Source organism: Pseudonaja textilis, chromosome 14, assembly GCF_049901715.1.
Source record: "Pseudonaja textilis isolate UNSWEBS1 chromosome 14, rPseTex1.2, whole genome shotgun sequence".
Taxonomy (NCBI): Eukaryota; Metazoa; Chordata; class Lepidosauria; order Squamata; family Elapidae; genus Pseudonaja; species Pseudonaja textilis.
The window spans coordinates 11,111,107-11,133,257 of record NC_142003.1 but is presented as its reverse complement, the minus strand read 5'-3'; the positions used below and the strand labels follow the sequence as shown (position 1 = coordinate 11,133,257).

The 22,151-nt window shown below is 43.5% G+C and overlaps 1 protein-coding gene across 1 annotated transcript; it reads left to right on the top strand.

Annotated features, from left to right (window-relative positions):
• The first annotated feature begins 185 nt into the window (after positions 1 to 185).
• LOC113438937 (ectonucleotide pyrophosphatase/phosphodiesterase family member 7-like) lies at positions 186 to 17,944 on the top strand. The gene is made up of 4 exons (XM_026704573.1): positions 186 to 441; positions 6,745 to 6,890; positions 14,097 to 14,723; positions 17,648 to 17,944. Exons 1-4 carry the CDS (start codon positions 186 to 188, stop codon positions 17,942 to 17,944), a joined length of 1,326 nt encoding a protein of 441 aa, XP_026560358.1.
• Positions 17,945 to 22,151: the final 4,207 nt, after the last annotated feature.

Sequence of the window (22,151 nt, the reverse complement as noted above, 5' to 3'; positions counted from 1 at the left end):
TTAACATTTGGCTCACTCTTCTTCCTCCTGTGATATCGGAAAGATGGTGACACAGCAACGGCTAATCTTATCTAGGCTGAGGTTTGCTCTGATAAAAAAATTAACTTTTACAACACCCCGAGAGTAGAAGAGCAGAAGGACAACTGAACAAAGACCATCTCGCAACTGTTAGCCAGAGCAACACAATGAAGACACAAAACATCCTGGCTCTCAATTTGATCCTTCTAGCTGGTGTGGTTTGCCATCCAGCTGTTCAGAAGGAGAAGACAGCAGGTGTCCGCAAGCTCCTCCTGATCTCCTTTGATGGCTTCCGATGGAATTATGATGAGGATGTAGATACTCCCCATTTGGATTATCTGGCTAAGGAAGGCGTGAAAGCAAAATACATCACACCTCCCTTTGTGACCATGACTTCGCCTTCGCATTTTACAATTATCACAGGTAAGGCTGTCCTTTTTTCTTCAGCCCTACCTATTTTCTGGAGAACATTCCCCAGAAGTTGATGAGAAAGAGGATCTCAATTAACATCCCAGAGTTCGTGTTGGCAGTTTTGCTCCAGCAATTGATTTTTATTTATTTATTTGATTTGTCAATCACTTACAAGATAATAGGTATAAGTATAAGCATGAGTAAGAATACAGGAAATAGGTACAAATAAATGGGGACGATAAGACAGGGACTGTAGGCACGATTGTGCACTTATGCACACCCTTTACAGACCTCTTAGGAATGAGGTGAGGTCAATAGTGGATAGTTTGAGGTTAAAGGACTGTGGGGGTTAGAGGATGTAACAACAGAGTCAGGTAGTGAATTCCAGGCAATACTGCATTCTAACCGTTGGGAAGGAAGGAAAGAAGGAAGGAAGGAAGGAAGGAAGGAAGGAAGGAAGGAAGGAAGGGCAATAGCACTTAGACTTTGTAGTGCTTTCCAGCCCTCTCTAAGCGGCTTTACAGAGTCAGCCACTTGCCCCCAGCAATCTGGCTCCTCATTTTACCCACCTCAAAAGGAGGGAAGGCTGAGTCAACCTCGAGCCTGGTGGGATTTGAACTGCCAAATTGCAGGCAGCTGGCAGTCAGCAGAATTAATTGCAGTACTGCCTTCTAACCACTGTGCCACCACAGCTCTTCAATCAACCCAGAAGGAAGGAAGGACATCATTTAATCAATCTACAGGTTCAGCTTAAAAAGAAAAGACAAATCCAGTTTTTAACCAGCCCATGTAGCAAGTAAGGAATTGATGGGAATAGGTAAAATCTGTTTCCAATGTAAAAAAGAATGAAGTTCGCTTTTTTTTTTTTAATTCTAGAAAAATGAGATAACATTTGGAAGTGGCTCAAATAAACATCTCTCTAATTTATAGCATTTTGCGAAGAAGGTATAAGTGCATTGCAATCAGATTTGCAACATTCTGCTCTTATATAAATCTCAATTAAAGTAATTTCAGTTTTCCTATGGAGCTGATTCCTTGTTTGGGGCTACATAACAGGGCTGACATCAGTGGTGGTATTCAAAAAAAATTACTACTGGTTCTGTGGGCGTGGCTTGGTGGGCATGGTGTGGCTTGGTGGGCGTGGCTTGGTGGGCATGTCAGGGGAAGGATACTGCAAAATCTCCATTCCCTCCCCACCCCACTAACCTGCTTTCCAGCTCCGTTCTCCTCTGCAGGGCAACCAAAGAAGACCCAGTCGATCAGCTGGGACTCAATGGGAGGCGGAGAAGAGATGGGGATGGCGGGGCCAGTCAGAGGTGGGATTTTCCAGTTCTCTGAACTACTCAAAATTTCCGATACTGACTGAATGCCACCTCTGGCTCTCGGTCTCTGCTTCCCTCCATTTCCCTCCACAACAATCCCCATTCCATTTGCGGTTGTTTTTCAGAGTCACGGGGCCAGTTAGAGGTGCTATTTGCCAGTTCTCCAAACTACTCAAAATTTCCACTACCAATTCTCCAGAACTGGTCAGAACCTGCTGAATACCACCTCTGGCTGATATACTATGCTAAACCAAAACCACAAATGTGCACCCTATACATTAATATAATGCGTGAAAACAGCATAATCATTATAGCCAATAAAAAGTAGAACATTTCTTCTTTCTATAAATTATGTTTACAGTAAAAAAAAAAATCATTTTCCATATTTTCCTTAGAGACAACGTGCAAAAAATTGAGATTTTTTTTTTCCTTTAAGGCTGACCAAATTCAAGACAGCTCTAAAAATCTGTAATGCAATTACATGTTTACATGTGCTCGTTATTTACTGGAAATTAATTAAAGCAGACAGCCGATATGCTTATATGCTTACAAGTCATTCAACAAGTTTTAATTAATATTCCTCATTAGAAAGAATTTCCCATAAAGTAAATGCATTACTAAGATAATGATTTAATTAGTATTTGAATGTGATTGGCTAGAAAGGGCAACGTTTGCACCTAATTAATTCTAGGGTATAATTTAGTGAGGTTAAACTAAAGTGGAGGTTAGCAAGCATTTTTTTTTTCTTGTCAGGGTGGAGAGAGAAAGCACTGTGGAATTTCAGATGTTCACGTGCTCACTGGACCCCAAAATCACTTTATATCTTAGTAACGAAGCAGAACGATCTAAATCACTCTAAACCAAGGGTCTTCAAACTTGGCAAGTTTAAGACTTGTGAACTTCAGCTCCCAGAATTCCTGAGCTAACATGACTGGAGGAGGAATTCTGGGAGTTGAAGTCCACAAATCTTAAAGCTTGAAGACCCCTGCATTGACCAACGAATGGATGTATGAATACATTGATTTACTGTACTCATCTTTAATTGATTCCAGGAGACACGATGAGTACCAAAAATGATGAGTACTAAACAATTTTTTCCCATAAGTAATAATGCAGTGAGTCACAAGACAGCCAACACTGACATGTTCTAGCCTGTGTATTGAGTACTGTGCAAACAGTGAGTACCAGGATAAAATTTTCACGTCAAAATGCATTGAGTATCAAATTCAATGAGTTTCAAAGCAATTGAATACCACTGAATAGTAGGCAAACTGCTGTTGTGTAGACAGCATAATTATCCTGTTAATTTAAATAAGAATAATTATGCTCAGGCATGAGAAGCATTCGCCCAAAGTTTATGAACTGAAGGAATATTCTAAGATGAAGTTGCCTTCTGGTGCTTTAGAAGAATGAAGGAAGGAAGGAAGGAAGGGCTTTTATTACAATCACTGACCAGCACTCCAAACAAAAATACATACAAAAATAAAAAATAAAGCAAAAGCTAAACATAATAAAATATTGCAATTGGCAATAGCTACGTCAGTGGATAATTCAAAGCCTGCCTAATTTTACAGGCAGCATAACAAAATTTATCTACGTTCCAGGAGACGGAATCATTCGGATCTGATAACAATAATTGTACATATTCTTCTTCTTGTGCCATATTCATCATCGGACATTGGCGACCCTATTTTTATCAACAACCGCACGAAAAAGGGTTGTCGAATTTGGTCCAAACAGATTTTGAAGCCATGACGTTATTCTTCTGCCTGGACCCCGTTTGCCTTCCCTCTTTCCTTGGAGGATTAAGTGAAGCTTGCTATATTTTTCCAGTTGTCGCATCACATGCCTAAAATATTCTAACTTCCATTTTTTTATGGTTTTGATGAGTTCCCTTGGCTTTCCCAGGTGGCTTATCACCTCCTCATTTCTGATTTTTGTCAACCCAACTTATACATATACAATTAATACAACTGTACATATAAAATAGCAATAGCACTTAGATTTATATACCACTTTATAGTGCTTTACGGCCCTCTCTAAGCAATTTTACAGAGTCAGAATATTGTGTCCCCCCCCCAACAATCTGGGTCCACATTTTACCCACCTCAGAAGGATGGAAGGCTAAGTGAACCTTGAGCCTGGTTGGATTTGAACAGCCAATAGTCAGCAGAAGTGGCCTGCAATACAGCACTCTAACCATTGCACCATCAAGGTGTTTAAAAGATCAGAATTTCCAAGGTGCTTTCCAGGTAAGGGTTATAAGGCCAGTTCTTGAATCCTGATAGAGGGTACAATATAGCAACCCCTTCTCCACAGGGGCACAGTTTCAACTCACAGCGGACTTTTTCGTATCAGCCCTCCAAAACGGTGGTGAGGAGATGGTTGAAGTATGCTAGAGTTAGTGCTCTTTGGCATTCGACAATAGTTATCTAGGGTTCATTGTCACATTGGTTTGTAAAAAGGGTCTTGACTGCTCAGAAAAGAGTGCTCTTAGGTCCCGTCCCATTTGTGTCAGAGGCACTGTTCAAGGCGTTTCTTTGTTGAAAGAATTAGTTGGTGAATTGCTGTTGCCCGAGGGGTGCTCCGTCATATCTGTGCAAGGAGTAAGAGTGAGTGACGGGGGCTCATCCCACCATGCAGAAGCACTCGGGTCTTAAACACAAGCTTGCTAACCTCCACTTGAGCCACTGTGCTCCTTGCTCTTAGTTAGAATAGACTGGTAGTGCTGGGTATGCTGGTTATGACCACGATAAAGATTTGATTGGTCTGCTCAGCCTCCAGATTTTGGATTTGTTGTTTAAATGTGCTGAGTGCATACTCATAACCCATCATTAGGAATGCCTCCCTGGAAAAAACCAACAGGCTCACATTTTTTTGTGAGATTGTCCTGAACCATGTTCATTAGTAGAAAGGAAGTATCAGGTCCTAGCTGGGCAACAAAAAAATAAAATAGTTGTGTACTAGATTTAGCTGAATATCGCTTTAGTGTTTCTGCAATGTTCTGTGTTCCTCTGTTCTTTAGAAGATAGTTGATTTACACACACATACACACAGTAGGTCGTCTTGCAAGCCATTTGGAAGATACTTCTAAACTGCTTTAAGTAGGCCCCCAAGAAGGCTTAATGCAGAAGACATTGATGTTCCGTTGTCCCTCTATTACTTGTGTTGGCTCCCTTCCCTCATAATCAACACAAGCAACAGATGCTAGAGAATAGTCTCTGGAGAAGAAATTCTCCTTTTGTTCTCAATTGCTTAGAGGAGATGAGAGCTTTCCCCATTCATTGATGAGTAAACATCTGCTCACCAAGCAGTATCTGTTCAGATTTTCTCATCTTCTTTTCTTTCCCCTGGTGACAAAGACAGTTGAGTTCTTATGGCAACTGCTGTTGTGGTCCGCCAGCGGCCTGCAGAGATGGCAGCAGAGTCTGACAATGGGGAGGAACATGGGCCAGTTCTGGAGTCTGGGGAGGACTCGGACAAGGGATCTGCGTCTGACACAGAGATGGGGCCATGGCCATCTGAGAGTTATGTGCTGACTCCAGAGCCTGCAGAATCTGACATCAGCAAGGCAGAGGAACAGAGGGAGCCTGTTCCCAGTGAATGCGTGCACAGAGCTGCCAGAAGGCAAGAACAGTTAAGACACAAGGGGTGACTCGGGGGGTAAGGCTTGGAGATGATTGGCCTCTCCCCTAAGACATAAAGGAGGAGCAAAGGGACATGAGCAGAGGTGGTATTCAGCAGGTTCTAACCAGTGCTAGAGAACCAGTAGCGGAAATTTTGAGTAGTTCAGAGAACCGGTGGTAACCATCCCCCAAGAATGGGGAGGGAATGTGTCAGCCTTCCAGCAACACTCCATTCCACCCAATGACTCTGAGACAGACATCTCTTGAAGGTTCCTTTTATTTTGGATAGTAAACTGGCACAACTGTGGAATCCCAAATCTGAAAGTTTCAGGCTTCCTTACAGTAAGAAATAAAACTACAAAATCCATTCCCTGCACCCATCATCACATCACATGGCCCAATCACCATCCGTCCCCAGTTAAGACTTTCTCTCTGTTATGTACAACACAACCTGACCTTGAATCAGAAAAAGAATGTTATTATGTCCAACTAGATATATTCCAATATATTCCCCCGCCCTCCCACTTTCCCAGGCTGAGATGTGGCAGCGTGGGAGCATCTGGTCTCAATATGGCTTCCAAAGCTGACAGAATGGGGATTTTACAGTATCCTTCCCCTGCCACACCCACCAAGCCACACCCACCAAGCCATGCCCACAGAACCAGTAGTAAAAAAAAATTGAATCCCACCATTGGACTTGAGCCTTTGCAGGAAGCAACTTTGTTCGTTCTGGTCGGTTTAAACTCTGAAGCTCTGTGTTGACTTTGTGTTCCATTTGGCCTTGTACAGCTAATTGGAAATTCAGTCGTTGGCAGCATTTCAAGGGAGATAAAGGTGGATGCTTATCAGCCTTATCCCAAAAAGACTGTGGCAGACTTCTGTTGGACTATTCACAAACTGTCTGGGACTCATTACAGGCTGTGAATGCATGTAATTCACAGCTGTTGAAAAAAAAAGAGGTTTGGGGGCACGTGATTGTTGCTGTCTCAGGAAGCCTTGGCCCGAACAGTTGCTTCCAAGTTTCAGCTGAAGAAAGAATTTGTGGAGTCCAAGGATGAAGAGCAAGCTGGAATTCTGAAGGACAACGTAGAAGTCCATATGGTTCCCTAAGTTCTGAAGATGCCCCTGGACTATGGAAACCTTCTCTCTCTTTCAAAAGGGCAAACTTTCTGTCCACTGTTCCATTTCTGTAGACTCAAACTGGACAGCTTCCTTTGCCTTTGCCTTCAACTTAAGCCACATTTCTTCAGCCACACTTTCAAGAAAATGTGCAATTTCTCTGCATAGTTAGGGTGGACAAGTGCTGCAGGACTCCTAGAAAACCTGCCCTTTGCCACTTTTCATTTTCCCTCATCTTATTTTTCCAGGTCGCTGGATTGAAGATCATGGAGTCATCCATAATATGATGTTCAACACGGAAACTCTACGGAAGTACGGCTTTAAAAAAACCCAGAACAAGACCGAATGGTGGGACAACGGAGTTCTTCCCCTCTGGATCACAGCTCAAAATCAGGTAATGGGTCCAATGGTCATCATGGCTTGATATCTACATGGCTGAGGAATTCTGGGAATTGAAGTCCATCTATTTTAAACATACCAAGGTTGGGAATCACTGCTATGGCCTAGTTACAGTTGGTTTTCTCAGCACAGCTCCATGCTTCATCCAACCAACTGAAGCATCAACCAACATTCCACAAATTTGGAACAATATGGCTTGAAACAAAACAAAATTAAGCTACACAGTGGTTTAATGCAATGTGTCCAGTCTTAGGGTTTATGTTGTGCTATACACAGTGGTGGGATTCAAATAATTTAACGACCGGTTCTCGGTCCTAATGATTTCTTCCAACAACCAGTTCGCCAAACTGCTCAGAAAGTTAACAACCGGTTCTTCCAAAGTTGTGCAAACCAGCTGAATGCTATCCCATGTGGTTGCCCTCCTTATTTCTTTGAGGTCATTTCTTGCCTCTGCTCGGTTAATTAAAATGATTAGGGGACTGGAGGCTAAAACGTATAAAGAATGGTTGCTGGAATTGGGTCTGTCTAGTTTAATGGAAAGGAGAACTGGGGTGAAATGATCACAGCCTTCCAATATTTGCGGGGCTGCCACAAAGAAGAGGGCGTCAAGCTATTCTCCAAAGCACCTGAAGGCAAGGCAAGATGCAATGGATGGAAACTAATTAAGGAGAGAAGCAACCTAAGAACTAAGATAAAATTTCCTGATAGTTAGAAACAATTAAAGAGTGGAACAACTTGCTTCCAGAAGTTGAGAGTGCCCCATGGCTGGAAGTTTTTAACAAGAGATACAAAAACCATTTGTCTGAAATGATTATAGGGTTTCCTGCTTGATCGGGGCTGGACTAGAAGACCTCCAAGTTCCCTTCCTATCCTGTTATTCTGTGAATTGCATTTATTTGTTACCTGAACTCTGAGAAATCACTTAAGCACTCCTCCCCTTAGCTTGGCTTTAAATCTGCCAGATTGTGTGCAATTTAGAGGTGAACAGTGGAATCGGAATGTCACCCAATGTTACTTTGAACAATTAAATGGAGTAAATATGGTTTTATTTCATTTGATTTTCCAGTAATGCATCAATCTATCATTTTTCAGAGCAGAGTATATTCCTCAGAAAGTCTATTACAGCATGAGGCTAAGTAGGCCATCAGACATAGTGGCAGCCTTGGAAAACTCCAACAAAACAATATGGTTTATTTATTTTCTTCTTCTTCTTCTTTTCTTTTCAATTACTTACAGTCTTTTGCTTAGCAACAGTGAACGTGGCGAAGATTTCTTTGCCCTCACACAGGGGAAAGGGTGATGTTAATTCAAATGACACATGGAACAAGAATTTTAAAAAGCTCACGCAGCTTAAATCTAGCTTATGTCAAATTGAAAACCATCTTCATCCTGAGGAGCAGAAAGCTCAGAGATACAAAACACTTTAATTTGAATAAGCAAAAGATCCAGTGCAAAGAATGAGGACGGGAGATAGGGAATATCATCAGGGAAAATCTACCAGCTGCCTCCCTGCAAAACTTTTCAGGAACAATAAGAATGGTTGTAATAAAAGGGAGGAAGCAAATAATGTTCCCAGTAAAACTGATATGATTGCAAGTTTATAGCTGTTAGTAAAGTTGATTATGTTAATAAAATAGGGAGGAAGGAACAGTAAATACTCTCTGGTTTCAACATAATTAGGTTGTATGAGAGTTTTATTAAATTGCTCAGTTGGAATTAAGGGAGGAAAGGAAATCTGTCTGACTCAGATTTTGACTCAATGGAAATTCAACAGGCTGCTCAATCTGAGAGGGGGTGGAAAGGAATTCCCAAAGACCCCAGACAAAATGGGGTATATAGAATAACAAGAGTTGGAAGGAACCTTGGAGGTTTTCTCGTCCTATCCCCTGGGAGACCCTATAACCATTCTGGACAGATCCAATCTCTTCTTTAAGACATGGAATACTGCAACCAATTTTGGTCACCGTCCTACAAAAAAAGATGTGGAGACTTTGGAAAAAGTGCAGAGAAGAGCAACTAAAGACGATCAAAGGCCTGGAGACTAATACATGAAGAACGGCTGCAGGGTTTGGGTTTGGCTAACCTAGAAAAAAGAAGGACTAGCGGAGACTTGAGAGCAGTATTCCAGTATTTGAGGGGCTACCACAAAGAGGACGGGGTCATATTATTCTCCAAAGCACCAGAAGGCAAGAAACAAGAGTTGGGAACTAATCCAAGAGTGAAACAACCTGGAACTAAGGAGGAACTTCCAAACAGTGAAGACAATCAAGCAGTAGAAGCACTCCATCGCTAGATATTTTTAAGAAGAGTCTAGACAGCCGCTTATCTGAAATGGTATAGGTTCTCCTGCTTCAGCAAGGGGCTGGACTAGAAGACCTCCAAGGTCCCTTCCAGTTCTATTCTAGTCATTTCAGACCATTGTCCGGTCTCTTCGTAAAGCCTTCAGTGATGGAGCATCCACAACTTCTGAAGGAAAGCCATTCTCCCTGATTTTCTCCTTAATTTTAGATTCGATCACTCTTTGATAAGCTTCCATCCATTACTTCTTGTCCTGCCCTCGGCTGCTTTGGAGAATTGGTTGACATCCCTTCAAATATCCCTCTGTGACATCCCTTCAAATATTGGAAGACTGCTATCCTGTCACTCCTAGTCCTTCTCATTAGACTAGACATACCCAGTTCCCTCAATCGTCCATCCTATGCTTTGGTTTCTGGTCTCCTTGGTTGCTTTTCTCTGTATTCTTTCTAGAGTCTCTAGATCGCTTTTGTATCATGGTGACCAAAACTGGACACATTATTCCAACAACTGTCTCACCAGTGCAATACAAAGCAGTACTGGCTCAGTGGCTAAGGCACTGAGCTTGTCGATCAGAAAGGTCAGCAGTTTGGTGGTTCAAATCACCAGCGCCACGTAACGGAGTGAGCTCCCGTTACTTGTCCCAGCTTCTGCCAACCTAGCAGTTCGAAAGCATGTAAAAATGCAAGTAGAAAAATAGGGACCCCTTTGGTGGGAAGGGAACAGCGTTCCTCTGTGCACCTTCAGCGTTTTGTCCTGCCGGCCACCTGACCATGGAGACGTCTTCGGACAGCGCTGGCTCTTCTTCGGCTTTGTAACGGAGATGAGCACCGCCCCCTAGAGCCGGAAATGACTAGCATGTATTATGTGCGAGAGGAACTTTTACCTTTACCTAACACATGATACTGATGCAGCCTAAGGCTGCGTTGGCTTTATTGGCTTAACCAAGTGCTGGAGATCAGGTAGTCCTTGACTTACAACAGTTCATTCAGTGACCATTCAAAGTTACAACAGCACTGAAAAGTGTGACTTACAGCCATTTTTCACACTTACAACCCTTGCAGCCTCTGTTCACTTGAACAAAGTTCAGATGCTTGGCAACCGGTTCATACTCATGACAGTTGCAGTGTCACATGATTCTCCTTTTGTGACCTTCTGACAAGCAATGGGGAAGCCAGATTCACTTAACAACCAGGTTACTAAACTAATCAGGTGCAGCTATCCACTTAGCAACTGTGGCACAAAATGTTGTAAAAATGGGGCAAACTTCACTCAACAACATAAATTTTGGGCTCAGTTGTGGACGTAAGTCTAGGACTACCTGTATAGCTTGACCACTACTCTCGGGGGGGGGGGTTATTTAGTCATATTACTGTTCCGACGCACCCATTTTTCTCTACCCATTCTCATTCTACATCATACATTATAAAAGATAATTTGTTTTGGAATTCTTTTCAAGGAATTCTACCTTCACAGATAAAATCTGCATTGCAATGGAACTTAGCAAATCACAAAAGAAGGAACAGCCCACCCTTTAAAAAAAAATAATTAAATTTAGACAAGAATATTTGAGCTGACAAGGAGCTCTTTCACCCTGCAAAATTCTATAAGGCTCCAGGGATATTAATGGCCTTGTACAATGATATCAGTATCCCTGCCAATTGGTGACATTTTAGCGCTCAGAAAGTCAATGTTTTAGGAAGCAGTTGGCTGACCACTCTTGTCCTATAACATCTCTTCAACCTCATAAAAATACTGCTGGGGACAAAGATCTGTTGTTGCTGTCTTCTGCTCATTTCTGTTGGGAATCTCATCCTATAATTACTCGAGCTTATATCTCACTCGTCCTCCAAGCTCATAATTGTATACACCATAGAAATGATTGACCTATTTTATCCTACCAACAAACCTGGAAAGTAACTGACTAGAGGAACTGACCACAGAGTTTGATAGGGTTCTTCTGGATCCTTCTTTAATGATACTATTTATAAGTTAGCTTTCCCCCACGCTGGCGCTATCCAGCTGACCACCTAGATCTCTGCTCATGCTGGCAAGAAATGATGGGTCTCCTGTATCTACCACAGTTGGAGAAGTCTGGTTTATCTCTACCATGGTTGTAAGTAGAGGACAACTCACACTTTGGTTCACATAACGTCAGGCACAAGGAACCAGAATGACATCGTGAGCTGATCAGAGTGGCTTCTTGGTTGTTGCTTGCCTATTTACAAGAATCTCACCAGACTAACTGTACTCTCTTGGGATTAGGCTGATCAAGGCTTTGGGGAACTTTAGAGGATTTGATCTCCATTGCGTCATCTCCTGGAGGAATTCCAACCTCCCCAGTCTCTTTACTTGCACCCTCTACTTTAGCAGAATAACAAAGAGTTGGAAGAGACCTTGGAGGTCTCCTAGCCCAACCCAACACCCAACCCAACAGGGTTTAGCTGGAGGTTCCACCACAAATAACATGCTAAACCACAGACTAGATTGATACATACACTAAGCTGCACAGTGGGTTTGTTTCGGTTTTTTATTTCTCCGTTATCTGTTCTTTGAGTTTGGACTGTATTTGTTTCTTTCGGAGACTATTTTGGAAAGAGTTTAATCTCCAACTGCGAACAATTCAATAGTGAGGCCAAGTTGGAGGCATTAAAGGAAATTTGTTTACGTTTGGGAATTTATTATGTGTGTGCTGCTTCCCGGGTCATCACACAGATTCACTTAGCAACCATGTTACTAATTTAACAACTGCAGTGATTCCTTTAACAACGGTGGCAAGAAAGCTCATAAAATGTGTCCTGACCTAGGCTTCCTTAGAAAACATAGAACACAGTCTTAATCCCGGCAAAACCCTCTTTTATTTCCATGGCTGTGACTTACGTTCATTCACAGCCTCCAAGGCTTCACAAACAGTCTTTCAGGGGAACGTTTATAAACCCCCACCTTATTGCACTTTGGAATGCTGTCAGAGAACTATTTGCCAAACGCAGGGCAAGGCCGAACTTGACACTAAGTCAAATAGAACTTTTCAAAGCTTGTGTTCTGAGCGAAGGAACTAATTGCTTCCTGCAAAAGCTCGCATCCCATTCACTCCTCTTTTATGTCACATGGGAGGAGCCAATTGTCTCGGAGGTGTGGCCTCATTCCTGGGTCGACCCTGCTTGCTCAGTTGCTTTTGTCTTCTGGTAGCCCTGCGCATGCGCAGGCTAGGAACTGGTTTCAGAAACTCCCCTGCCTCACTGCTGTCTGAGTCTGAAGGCAGCTGATGACTGCCAGCCTGCACTGGTCCCATCCCTGCCTCTGATGCAGAACCCCTCATCCGAGCCTTCCTCAGCCTCCAGGACTGGCCCAGGTTCCTCCCCAACCTCCTCACTACTCTCCGACTCATCTGCCAGCTCCGTCAGCCGCTGGCGGGTCACAACAAAATGTGGCAAAACTCACTCATCAAATATCTCACAACAAGTTTGGGCTCCACTGTAGTCTTAAGTCAAGGACTACCTGCAGAACAAATGCATACCAGCCAATGCACCCAATTTAAATTTCTGGTACTTCTGAGTCACAAATATCAAAGACTTTTATTAATGTTCATCTGGATTTGGAGCCACTGAATGTAGCGGGTTTTATTTCTAAGGGAAAATGCAGTCTTGTCCCCTTCAAAAAGCAATATTTGAAATATGTGGGACATCACTCTTGCTCTGACATTAAGAACTTAAATTCCTCTTTTATTCCTTTGCAAGATTTGCCTGCTTTGTCAACTTAGATTTTATACTGAATCTGACCTTTTCCCAGTATATTAAATGTCAGTAAGAATATTATTACTTTACAGCCACAGCTTAGCACTTTAGAAATTAAATTCAGCAGGATAACATTAGGAGTGATAAGAAGAATACTGGACTATGGCTATTTTGGAATTCATATTATTAGTATTATTTTAAAAGCTCTATAATTTTGGGAGAGAAAAAGTTATTTCTGCTTAAAAGCTTCATGGTGTTTGCAGGTTAAGACTCATGTATTCTGAAGAAAACAATATTTATTTCAATGGCACTTATTCCCAGATAATCATGAAGTAATTTGCAGTCATGCTCATAAATTTAATTGTAAGATGTTTTGAGTGTTTTGTTTATTTGTTCTGGATGCCTTAAGTCTTAAAGTGGAGATTTGCAATGGAAAGTAGTTCTCCAGAAGTACAGAAATGACAGAAAAATAGGCGATCAATATTTGTAATATCAAGTTGGCCACCGTGTCTGTTTGTGAGATTTACAGTGAGCTCCAATGTTACATTTTCATATTTGTGATTAATTTTCTTTCTCTCTTTTTCTTCCTTTCTATCCCCCCTTCATTTTTCCTTCCTTTCTCTTTATTCTCCATCCTTCCTTTTTTCTTTCCCTTTCTTCTCTTCCTTCCTTCTCTTCTTCCATTCTTTCTTTCCTTCCGTTCTCTTCTTTCCTTCCTTTCTTTTTACCTTCCTTCCTTTTCTTCCTTCCCTTCCTCTTTCTTTCCTCTTCCTTCCCTTCATTCCTTGCTTCCCTCTTTTCATTCTTTCCTTCTTCCTTCCTTCTTTTTCTTTTCTTTTTTATTTCTTTTCCTTCCTTCCCTTCATTCCTTGCTTCCTTCCTTCCTTCCTCCTTCTCTTCCTTCTCTTTCTTCTTTTCTTTCCCTTCCTTTCCTCCTTTGTCTCTTTTCCTCCTTCTTCCTTCCTTCCTCCTTCCTTTATTCCATCTTCCTTCTTTTTCTTATTCCTCCCTTTCTCCTTTCCTCCTTCCCTCCCTCCATCCCTCTTCCTTCCTTCCTTCCTTCCTTCCTTCCTTCCTTCCTTCCTTCCTTCCTTCCTTCCTTCCTTCCTTCCTTCCTTCCTTTCTTTCTTTCTTTTTCCTTCCTTCCCTCCTTCGTTTTCTTTCTGGATTAGGGGAAGAAATCTGCCTCTTTTCACTATCCAGGGGGCAACGCCAACTACAGTGGTCAGTCAGTCATGAGAACCTTGGCAGAATCCTTCACTCACCCAGACAGCAATGAGACCGAGTGGAGAGAGAACATTGACATCGTGATGAACTGGTTTGCTAAAGAAGATTTCGATTTTGTCACACTTTATTATGGGGAACCTGACAATACTGGACACTTCGTTGGGCCAGAGACCGAGGCCAGGAAAAAAATAATCCGACAAATTGACCGAACCCTCGGCTACCTGCTCAGTGCCATAGAAAAACACGGGTTGAAAGATACCCTCAATGTCATCATTACATCTGACCATGGCATGACCACTGTCAAAAAGAAACCGGAGATCCACGAGATCTTGTTAAACGATACCATCCAATTCAAAGATCTCGTGAAGTTTGACATTGTTGATTACGGAGGGTTTGGGATGATCCTACCCAAACAAGGGAAAGAGGAAGAAATTTACCAGAAATTGAAAAAGGCCCACCCTCATCTGCATGTCTACAAAAAGGAAGAGTTTCCTGAACGCTTCCACTATGCCAAGCACGAGCGCGTGTTACCGATCCTGCTCTACGGGGATCCTGGTTACGTGATCAATGGGGTAAGTTTGGTGGGAGATCAAGAGGTGGATATGGAATCACACGGAATCGTGTGTAAGAACTTGCTTGTTTTTTTTTTTTTTTTAAAAAGAAGCAGGGAGGAATCGTGCAAAGCTATCCGATGTAAATTACAAATAGTCCTTGACTTATGTCCATTCATTTAGTGACCATTCAAAGTTACAAGGGCACTGAAAAAAAAGGGACTTGGGGCCGTTTTTCACCCTTATGACCGTTGCAGCATGACTTAACAGACACTTTAACAGATAAACAGAGTTGGAACGGACCTTGTCAGTCATCTAGTCCAACCCCCTGCCCAAGCAGGAGACCCTACGCCATTTCTGACAAATGGCAGTCCAGTCTCTTCTTGAAAGCCTCCAGTGATGAAGCTCCCACAACTTCCAAAGGCAACTTCTGTTCCATGGGTTGATTGTTCTCACCGTCAGAAAGTTTCTTCTTATTTCCAGCTTGAATCTCTCCTTGTTCAGTTTCCATCCATTATTCCTTGTCTGGCCTTCGGCTGCTTTGGAAAATAGCTTGACCCCTCCCTCTTCTCTGTGGCAGCCCCTCAAATATTGGAAGATGCTATCCTGTCTCCCCTGGTCCTTCTGTTCCTTAGACTAGCCATGCCCAGTTCCTGTGAAGTCGTAATACATGTGACACTGCCAGTGGTGGGATTCAACTGGAGTTACTAACCAGTTCGGTGACTACGTTTTGCCTTCTTCTCATTCAGTCCTCCCCATTGTTATCCTCCTCCTCCTTCTCCTCCTCCTCCTCCTCCTCCTCCTCTCCTCCTCCTCCTCCTTCTTCTTCTCCTTTCTATCCTCCTCCTCCAGTCCTCCTCATTGTCCCTTCTTCTTTTTTCTCCTGCTTCCACTCCTTCTCAAGTCCTCCACATCTCTCTCCTTCTCCTTCTCCTTCCTCTCCCTCCCTTCTCCTCCAGTCCTTCTTCTTGTTTCTCTTCTCCTTCTCCTTCCTCTCCTCCTCTTCCCAAAGTAAAAAACAAAACAGCTTCCAGCCTGCGGCATTGCAATTATTTTGAAGAACGTAAGCCAAGATCCCACAATCTCCACGGACGATTCTTAGAAGAGAAATACGGTGGGCTGCAAAAGCCAGGCCTGTGCTTGTAAGCAAGGCTACCAACCAGGAAAGAAAGAAAAAAACAGATTAGTTGGGTACAGAGCATCCAGGGAGGTTTGAGGTCATGGCAAGTAGCAACCCAATCTATTTGTTGTTATTTATGTTTGGGTGCGGGGGGGGGGGGTGAATTGGTGTTTGGGCACTGACACTTCCGAGATTCCAAAAGTTCACCCTGGTCTTTAAAAAAAAAAAAAGCTCACATTTTCCCGGTCTTAATATTGAAGTCCTGTTAATACATTAACTCTCGTTGCAAAAGAAATTAATGTAAGCCCTTTTCATTTTTAAAGCTTTCTTTCCTTAGCCTATTAACCGCTATTAGCATTTCACATTCCGTCCCCGCCAAGGCGCTGACATCCTCAGCTGATCGATAAACAATAAAATGCAATTTCAAACAGAAAGGTGGCCGTTGCATAATGGGCTTTTTAACTCCTCACTTTTACATGTTGACCTTTCCTTCTGAAGGCACTCCTCTGTCCTTATCATCCATAACCACGCCAGTGCTTGCAGATGTGCAAAAAAACCAAAACAACCCCAGAAATCTGCAAACGGCAGGTCAGAATTTGCTGGCCACTGGCATCTTAGAACGGAATAGAATGAATGAGCTGGAAGGGACCTTGGAGGTCTTCTAGACCAGCCCCCTGCTCAAAGCAGGAGAACCTATAATATTTCTGATAAGTGGGGAATACTTGGATTAACCCTCCGTGTGAAATCTCTTCCCCGCTTCTAAATGGCCAGCATGGAAGGGAGAAGGTCTGGGCAGGACATCGTATAGCAGATGCGTCGGCTGGAAAATGTGGACTCTGATAAGGCTCACTACGAGAGGGTCTCCAAATGCCACTGGCTGTCAAAGCCTGCTTTGCCGACTGCCCATCACACAGCTCAAAAGCCCCTCTTCGCATCTCCAGGGCTACGTCTAAGAGGAGTTTTAAGCAGGAGGCTCTTCGCTCTTCACCTTTGCCGTTGTTTTTGTGTAGAGCAACAGTGACATGTAGTGGCTGCTATGGTAGCAAGTCCAGAAGGTTGCTGCATTTGGTCAGTGGAAACTGTGGAAAGATCTTGCAGATCTGCTCATCATTTATTTGCCCTTATGAAAAGCAGAAGTGTTGGTGGGAAGGGGGAGGGAGGGAGGGAGGGAGGGAGGAAGGAGAGAGGAAGGAAGAAAACAAGGAGGGAGGGAGGGAGGGAGGAAAACAAGAGAGGAAGGGAGGGAGGGAGGAAAATGAAGAAGAGATGAAGGAAGGAAGAAGGAAAGGAGGGAGAGAGGGAGGGAGGGAGGGAGAGAGGGAGGAAGGAAGGAAGGAAGGAAGGAAGGAAGGAAGGAAGGAAGGAAGGAAGGAAGGAAGGAAGGAAGGAAGGAAGGAAGGAAGGAGAGAGGGAGGGGGAGGGAGGAAAACAAGAAGAAGAGAAAGAAAGGAGAGAGGGAGGAAAACAAGAGGAGGGAGGGAGGAAAACAAGAGAGGAAGGGAGGGAGAGAGGAAAATGAGGAAGAGATGAAGGAAGGAAAGAGGAAAGGAGAGAGCGGAAGGGAGGGGGGAGCAAGGGAAGGAGGAAAATGAGGAAGAGGAGTAGGAAGGAAGGGAAGGAGGGAGGGAAACAAAGAGGAAGGCAAGGGAGGGAGGGAGGAAAATGAGGAAGAGATGAAGGAAGAAAGGGAGGGAGGGAGGGAGGGAAAAGGATAGGATGGAATTTTTAGTGTTTTCTCGGATTTTAAAATAGTTCTGCGGCACTTAGTAATCCTTTTAAAATAGCTGCACTATTAAGATGGCTACTTTGAATTGTTCCTTCACAGAGGATTATTATCTACGTCAACAAAGGGGACCACGGTTTCGACAACGAAGACATGGACATGAAGACCATCTTCAGAGCTTTTGGTCCGGATTTCAAGAAGGGGTATTTAGCCGAACCTTTTGACAGCATCCACATTTATCCCCTGATGTGCAAGCTCCTAGGAATCCAGCCAGAACTGAACAATGGCTCCTTGGCATTGACTGAAGACATGCTAAAGTCGTCAGCATCTGGCAAACGCATTGTTCCTCTCCTAGGTTTTGGGACCATCAGCCTGCTCTTTCTCCTGATGACCATCTAGCTTTGACATAATCCATCATCAAAGATAATCCATGCTTTTTCCCCTTTGCTTTGTAAAGAAAGAAATGGGTGTGTTATGGAAGATCATGGGTGAGAAACATCTATTTAACTCCTATTTTTGGAAATCCTTGAAGATCTAAAAAGCAGCAATGATGGGCTACCTTATCACAGCAATGAACTACTAGCAGAAAATCCGAACATTTTCCGGTCAAAGGAGCTTCAGGAAAATCAGAATTGTTCAGAGGAAGGCAATAGAGATGATGATGATGATGATGATGATGGACTAGAACTAGACCTTTAAAAAAAAAAGATGGAAGGAACTGGGCAAGTTTAATCTCATGATAAGAAAAGGCAGACTGGGTACCATCTCTCTTTTCTACTCCATTAAAAGATACCACACAGAAATCAGTCTGTTCTGCATTATCCTAGAACCCAAGATAGGCAATAGTGGGTTTAATACAGGCCTTCTTAGATTAGGAGTGCCTTCAGAAAGGCATCTTGTCACCCTAGGCCCTTTTTGGCTTGACAACTGCAACTTGCTAGGTGGGATAGCCCTTGAACACTACCCAGAAGCTTCAACTCTTCCAGATATGCAGCAGATGGGTGTATATGCTTCGGTATGCTCATGTAAACTCTTCTGCTTCATGAGTCGCACTGGTCACCCGTGTGGTTCCAGGTGCAATTCAAGAGTCTGGTGGCTACCTATAAAGCCTTACATGGTCTAGGACCCATCGTATTTCCATAATATCTACCTAGCCACTTTGATCGAACAGGTTTCGCGTTCTCTTCAGCTGCGGTGGCGCAGTGGTTAGAGTGCAGTACTGCAGGCTACTTCTGCTGACTGCCAGATGCCTGCAATTTGGCAGACTGAATCTCAGCAGGCTCAGGGTTGACTCAGCCTTCCCTCCTTCCAAGGTGGATAAAATGAGGACCCAGATTGTTGGGGGCAAGAGGCTGACTCTGTAACCTGCTTAGAGAGGGCTGTAAAGCACCGTGAAGCGGTTTAGAAGTCTAAGTGCTCTTGCTAATGCTGTAGCTGGTTGGATGTTGCATTAGGAGCCCTGGTGGCACAGTGGTTAGAATGCAATATTGCAGGCTGACTCTGCCCACAGTCTGGAGTTCAGTCCTCACTGGTTCAAGGTTGACTTGGCCTTCCATCCTTCTGAGGTGGGTCAAATGAGGACCCAGATTGTTAGGAGCAATAAGGCTGACTCTGCAAACTGCTCAGAAAGGGCCGTAAAGCACCGTGAAGCGGTGTCTAAGTGCTACTGCTATTGCTGATTGCTGGCTGACTGCAATTCAGCAGTTCGAATCCCACCAGGTTCAAGGTTGACTCAGCCTTCCATCCTTCCAAAGTCACTAAAAGGAGGACCTAGATTGTTGGGGGCAAGAGGCTGACTCTGTAAACTATTTAGAGAGGGCTGTGAAGCACTGTGAAGTGGTATATAAGTCTAAGTGCTATTTCCCTCCCTCCCTCCACTCTCCCTTCTTTCCAGCCATGGTGGTGCACTGGTTAGAACGCAGTATTGTAGGCTAACACTGCTGACTGCCAGAGATTCGATCCTGATGGGGCTCAAGGCTGACTCAGCCTTCCATCCTTCCGAGGTGGGTAAAACGAGGACCCAGATTGTTGGGGGGCAATTGGCTGTCTCAGTAAACCGCTTAGAGAGGGCAGTGAAGCACTGAGAAGTGGTATATAAGACTAAGTGCTATTGCTAGTAGGTTCCTTTGATTAAATAATGCCATTTTGGGGGACCCCAGAAGTAAGCCATCTCTGTGACAGCACTTACCTTCTGGAATGAGTCCCTCCCCCCAAGATCCAGCCCCCCCCCCCCATTGTCTTGATGCTTTGGGGGATCTTGAAGACTTGACCCCTCAGGCCTTTGACTGCCTTGTGTGGAATTGCTTCTCATTGCTACCTGGTTTTTGGCATCTTTTTTTCATTCGTTGTGCTATTGTATTGTTTTATTGTTTTCTGTGTCTTTATTTGTGAACCCCTGGAGTCGCCAAGAATCAGCTGATGTAAATATTCATTTTTTTTTTTTTTTTAAAGATTATTTCCCAGTTGGTTGTGTTTTGCTCAGATCATATGTGGGAATGAAAAAAAACGGTATTTTTCAGCTCCATAAAACTATTTCTAGTGAAAAATCTGTCCATAACTTCAATCAAGGCGCAGATCTGAGACCTATTCATTTCTGTTCTTATTTCTCTTCTTCTGGTGATCCAAAGCTTCCTTTCTGGTTTTTCTTCAGCTCTTTAAATGACCGAGTCTTTAGTCTGTTGGGAAGATGCTGAATGAGGAACTGGGAGATTGTGAATTCCAGGTCCTTTCTTGGACACACATAGATAATCCTCAACTTATAACTACAATTAGCGCCAGAATTTTTATGGCTAAAGGGATATAGTTATTACAAATTAGTGTTGTGGCCCGCCAGCTGCCAGTGGAGCTGGTGGCAGACTCAGACAATGAGGAGTTGGGGAGGAACCTGGGCCAGTCCTGGAGTCTGGGGAAGGCTCTGATGGATGCTCTGCATCGGATGCAGAGATAGGGCTGACATTTCGCAGCTGCTTACAGAGTCGGAGATAAGTGGGGAAAAAGAACAGCTGGAGCCTGTTCCAGATGCGTGTATGCACAGAGCTGTCAGGACAGCTTAATTAAGGAATGTGCCAACTCAGAAGGAAAGGAACACGTGGATGCTGAATGGCCCCTCCCTGGGGAATAAATAGAAGCAAAAGGGGAATGGTGGTTGCAGAAGACAATTACTTCACTTATTATTATGAAGATTTGCTTATCATGGTTTGTGCCTCACAGAGACTCCTTGCCAGGAATTAATTTGCAGCTTTGCAACTGGAAGCTCTCGGTCTGGCAACTATCCAAGGGCTGATAAGGTCTGTTCTTGCAATTAACCCTTGGAAAGGATTATTGCTGGGACTTTTCTGTGTGTGGGTGCCATGAATTCACAGTAACTAAATAAAGAGGGGGGTTGGGAGTCTGTTACTTGGTTCTGCTAAGCCTGGGTCAGAACACTTAGTTTAACTAGTTATATAGTTATTACACATTAGTCTTATTTTAACACCTTCTTCTTCTTCTTCTTCTTCTTCTTCTTCTTCTTCTTCTTCTTCTTCTTCTTCTTCTTCTTCTTCTTCTTCTTCTTCTTCTTCTTCTTCTTCTTCTTCTTCTTCTTCTTCTTCTTCTTCTTCTTCTTCTTCTTCTTCTTCTTCTTCTTCTTCTTCTTCTTCTTCTTCTTTCTGATTGGGATGCCAGATTCACTTAACGACCGCATTACTAATTTAACAAGTTGCAGGGATTCCCTTAACAAACCTGGTAGGAAAAAGTCGTAACATGGGACAAAGCTCACTTCACAAATTCCTCACTTAACACCATGAAGTTTGAGCTCAATCCTAGCTGTAAATTGAGGACTAGCTTGTATGAGTGAGGGCCAGGTTCATAGATTGCACTAAACTAGGCATATCCAAATTTGGCAATTTTAACTTGTGGATTTCCCAGAATTCCCTAGCTAAGCCCCAAGGAATTCTTGGATTTGAAGTCCACAAAGTCACGAAGTTGTCAAGGCTGGAAGGTCAGGGACCACTGATGGGTCTGCGAGAAAATGTTGGTGGTCCACAGAGAAATGTCACCCCCAAAGCAATTAATCCAGGCTGTGCGGGAACACAAGGCTGCACCGGCCACATGGCCCACGGGGACACAAGGCTTGCATCACTTGCATTGCGAACAATACGAGGTAGTGAGGGGAGGGGGAAAGGGCAGAGGGGGGAACTTGCCCCACACTCCTTGCCTGGCCACCAGGCTGCTTCCTTCCACTTCTTTCTTCTTCTGCTTTTGGATGCATGCAAGGAAAGCAGCAAAAGTCTTTCTTTCTCTCCCCCAAACTCCGCCAGAAATGAGTCTTTGGGACCCTGCAAGGCCTCCTGCTCCAGAGGCTCCGCTGGCAAAGACTCATTTCTGACAGATTTGGGGGGAGAGAAAGAAAGACTTCTGCTACTTCTGCTGCTTTCCTTGCATGAAGCCAAAAGTCTCTCTTTCTCTCTCTCTCTCTCTCTCTCTCCCCGAGAACGGAGATGGAGACAGTATCCTGCAATTCCAAATAAGGAATGATCGATCGGTAGGAAAAAGGGGTGGGGAATTTTTCTGCAGACTTTTCTTGGGATTTTCCTCTGCTGCTTTCTGCAGAGACTCTGGGAAAATG

Bases quoted from the DNA above. Each gene is read 5' to 3' on its own strand.
- LOC113438937 (XM_026704573.1), top strand. From the start codon at position 186: ATGAAGACACAAAACATCCTGGCTCTCAATTTGATCCTTCTAGCTGGT. The intron at 442-6,744 runs GTAAGGCTGTCC...TTATTTTTCCAG, and splicing joins GCATTTTACAATTATCACAG to GTCGCTGGATTGAAGATCAT. The intron at 6,891-14,096 runs GTAATGGGTCCA...TTTCTGGATTAG, and splicing joins GGATCACAGCTCAAAATCAG to GGGAAGAAATCTGCCTCTTT.